The sequence below is a fragment of the Tupaia chinensis genome, unplaced genomic scaffold, assembly GCF_000334495.1.
Source record: "Tupaia chinensis unplaced genomic scaffold, TupChi_1.0 Scaffold000493_1, whole genome shotgun sequence".
Classification (NCBI taxonomy): domain Eukaryota; kingdom Metazoa; phylum Chordata; class Mammalia; order Scandentia; family Tupaiidae; genus Tupaia; species Tupaia belangeri.
This window is the reverse complement of record NW_006160005.1, coordinates 2,002,650-2,006,667: the sequence shown is the minus strand read 5'-3', so window position 1 is coordinate 2,006,667 and position 4,018 is coordinate 2,002,650. Positions and strand designations below refer to the sequence as shown.

General features: G+C 45.4%; 1 protein-coding gene across 1 annotated transcript in view; it reads right to left on the bottom strand.

The window, feature by feature from the left end:
• Positions 1 to 4,018, bottom strand: part of GLP2R (glucagon like peptide 2 receptor) — a 71,925-nt gene that overhangs the window by 18,212 nt on the left and 49,695 nt on the right. The window contains exon 10 of the mRNA XM_006156408.3: positions 607 to 695. Coding sequence (XP_006156470.1) covers positions 607 to 695 — 89 coding nt within the window. The remainder of the gene's footprint in view (positions 1 to 606; positions 696 to 4,018) is intronic.

The window sequence follows — 4,018 nt, the reverse complement described above, 5'->3', positions numbered from 1 at the left end:
AAGGAGCCCTTCATCTCTAATTTATTTTTCATTTTCACAACAATGCAGAACGAATGGAAGCAGCGATCTGACATACTATGAATGGGATAGTGGTGAGCGACAGCTGTCACCCCAGAAAGCAGAGAGTGAGACACATCAAACACAAGTCACAAAGAAAGACTGACAATACAAAAAATGAATTTCCTTCAGCTCTAAAAAGTATAGTCTTATTTCTTGAGGTCTCAAAAAGACTTCTTTTCTGAGTTATGAATTTGTCTATTATTCTGTCGTCTCCAATCCTTCCTTCCCCAAGAAAGACAACTGCTAAATTTCTGTTCATAAAAGTTTTTACTTTTTCCAGAAGCAATCCCTTCTTAGGGGTATTTTCAGTTTTCTGCTGGGGAAATGTCCTTTATTGCTCACCGCGTACTTCATCTTCACAGGGTCAGAAGGGCCTCATTGTTGGCAAAAGCCTCAGGTGGACCTTGATGGGCTCTCCCAGAGACGCTTATCTTAAGAGATAAATATACAAATACAACTTGTTCCTCCCCGTCCCGGGACATTACACAGAAAACCAGAGGAGTAGAAATAACCTTGGACTCTGAGTACTGACCTCAAGCCACTCACCTGTATTTATAATCTCTGAAGCACATTTGATGGGCTTTGAGTTTAGAAATGAGAAGCTTGAGAATTTTCAGGAAGATGAAAAAATTGACCTTGGGGGGGGGAAAAAAAAACAAATATAGGTAAGTATGGACTTCAGAGTTGTGAATATCAAGGTCATCTTGGGCTTGACAGTGTTTTCGTTTCATTTTGTTTTGTTTTGCTTTGTGTTTTTTGTTGTTGTTGTTTTGCTTTGTCTTTTTTTTTTTTCTGAGAGAGATATTTTTGCTATAGGGCATTTGCACTTATTGGAGAGACAGACAGAAAGCAAGAAATCAACCCCCAGGGGGAATGGCCACGTGGTAATCCCTTTTCCTCCATTTTCCTCTTGGGATTTTGGGCACACACGCACACATACCTGGCGTGAGTTTCAAGCTGCCACGTCTAGGACTTAAACCATGGTCAGCCAAGTGGGAGTCCAGTGACGTAATGGCTACACTATCTGCTGGCCCCAGTAGAATAATCCTCACCATCTCATAACCCTAGGGAATCCTCACCGTCTCAAAGGTCGTCTGAACGGAAAGTCTGGAAGGAGTTTTGGAAAGTCATTTAGTCTATTCTTCTGTCTCAGGAGGCCTACCACTAAAGTCATCTGTGAAAGGCACATGCATATTACATTATTATTATTATTGACTAATAATTATTGGGTCCTTACATGCCAAGCTTTGAGCTAAGAACTTGCCCTACGTTAGTTTACTTAATCTTCACAAAAACTCACTGAGGTAGCCACAGTTATTTTTACGCCCATAATGCCATGAAGAAATGGAGGCACAGAGGAGGTAAGTGTAATTCCCAACCTTGCAGGTCAGTGACGGAACCAGTGATTGAACCTAGACTTGTCTGATGACAGCCCTCCCTTCACTTACACAGAATGCCACACGGCTTCTCTTCTGTGAAGAACTCTAGTCCTAGACCAGCAGGTGGCATGGTAGTTAGGGTGCTGGACTTCTACCTGGCCAACTGCAGTTCGTGTCCCGGACCTAGCAGCTTGCTTTCTCAATTCCCCCTACTTGGTGAGTGCAAATTTTAAAGTAATAATGATAATGATAAATAAAATTAAGTAAATAATTCTTTTAAAAAAAAGTATAAGAACTCGAGTCTTATTGGCATCTACCTTGAGGCCTTGTTGCTGCCATGGAATTTACATAGCACATGTTCTCTGCTCCCTAGAACACTTTCCACAACTGTCACAAATGAGGCAAATCCAGCCCTCATTGTCAAGCTTGGTAGAAATTGTTAAATATGCCTTCAAATTCCTTGGCACTTCTCCCTTCAAAGGGCAGAGTCTAAGTTCCCCCCCTCTTCTCTGAATGTGAACTCAATTTAGTTATCTGCATCTAATAAAGAGAATTTGGCAGAAGTGATGCTATATGATGTCCGAGCTAGCTACTCAGAAGGTTGCCTCCTACCCCTGGCATTCTCTCTCTCTCTCTCTCTCACCTTGTTTCTCTCTCTCTTCTCTCCTCCTCCCTCAGGGGAAACCAGCCACCATGCTGCCAGGACACTCAAGCAGACTGTAGAAAGACCCACATGGGGAAATTGAGTCCTTTAGCCATCAACCAGCCCCACTCATCAGCCACGTGTGTGAGTCACCTTGGGAGCTAGTCTTCTAGTCCCAGTTGGGTTTTCAGGTGGCTGCCACCCTGGCTGCCACCTTGACTGCAACCTCGAGACGTCCTGAGCCTCTGGACGTACTGAAAGGCAAGCGGTTGAGTGTGGGTAAGGCTTGGAGAATGAGAACAGTATGGTGGAAAGGAAGCCCGGAGAGAAAGGGAGGGCCAGTTCCTGCAGGGTCTTTCATGGTCGTGCTAAGGAGTCTGGGTTTCCTGCAGAGTTCTGGTTTACCTGCTGACAGCAGTGGAGAGCCTGTGATGAATTTTAAGCAAGTGACCTGAACACATTTGCACTTTGGCATTTTGGAAAGGTTATTTTAACAGCAGTGTGGTGAACGGATTGGATAAGAGGAATATCAGAGAAGGCGAGACCAGCAGGAGGTAGTTTCTGAGTTGCTGGGAAAGGATGACGAAGAGGAGAATTCAAGAAGCAGCTCTGGTGCTTCAGCAATGGAGAGGAAGTGACAGATTTGAAATGAAAAAGTTCGAGCCCGATGACCTTTGTCATTACTGGTTAGACGTGAGAACAAAGATGACCCCAACACTTTGTGACAGATCTCAAATGCAGGGCCATTCCAAGGAAGGGACCAGAGAGAGAAGGAAGAGCATTGGGTGGTGGGGGGTGGAGGCAGATGAGGGGTCCAGTAGTTTGGAACACAAGTGATGTCCCAAGGCCTTAGATATTTATGTCTGCACCTCTGCAGAGAGGCCCCCACCAGAGCATGAAGCCAGCAGAGTGGGCAAGAGTATCGAAGGAGACTACAGAGATGGGAGAAAAAAGGGGTTAAGAGAACCACTGTGCAGTGAAGGGCAAAGTAGAGGAAGTGGAGACAGCAAAGTCTATTACTAAAGAAAGCTAGGGCAGCTCTAAGAACCTCAGAGAAGTGGCATCCTGGCAGTTCACGAAGGGAAGAATTCTAAGAAGGTCTAAGTGCTGCATAGACTTGAAGCAAACCACGAGGGCATTTAGCAAATGGGAGCTCACTAAGAGAAGCTGCAGTGCACAGGTGGGAGCTGGGCTGCTTTGTTTTGTGAATGAGATGAGAAGAGGAGAGACAAAGAGAAGAGACCCAAAGCTTGAGGAAGAGGGAGTAGAGTGATAGAACAGCAATTGATATAGGACAGAGATGATCTCTCATTTGCAGGGCTGGAAGACGTTTCAGGTTGCAATTGTTTTCAAGATTGAAAAAATAATGCCTCTGTGTAATAGAAAAAGAGTCCACAGGGGGGCCAGCAGTTAGTGTAATGGCTACGTCACTGGACACCCACGTAGTCAACCGCGGTTCACATCCTGGACCCGGTGACTTAAAACTCATGCTGGGTGTGTGTGCGTGTGTGCCCAAGATCCTGAGAGGAGAATGGAAAAGAGATTGTGGCATGGCCATCCCCCTGGGGGGTGATTTTTTGCTTTCTGTCTCTCTGTCTCTCTGTCCGTGAGCGCATGCGCCCTATAGCAAAAACCTCTTAAAAAAAGAAAAAGAGGGAACCAGCAGTTAGCGTAATGGCTTTGTCACTGGATTCCCACGTAGTCGACCATGGTTCACGTCCCAGACCCAGTGGCTTAGAACTCACGCCAGGCACATGTGCGTGCATGCCCAAGATCCCGAGAGGAGAATGGAGGAGAAGGGATTGCGGCGTGACTATCCCCCCTGGGAGGTGATTTCTGTCTCTATGTCTCTCTCTGGCTGGCTGGCTAGCACACGCGCCCGATAGCAAAAACCTCTCAAAAAAAAAAAAAAAAAAAAAAAAAAAAAAAAAAGTCC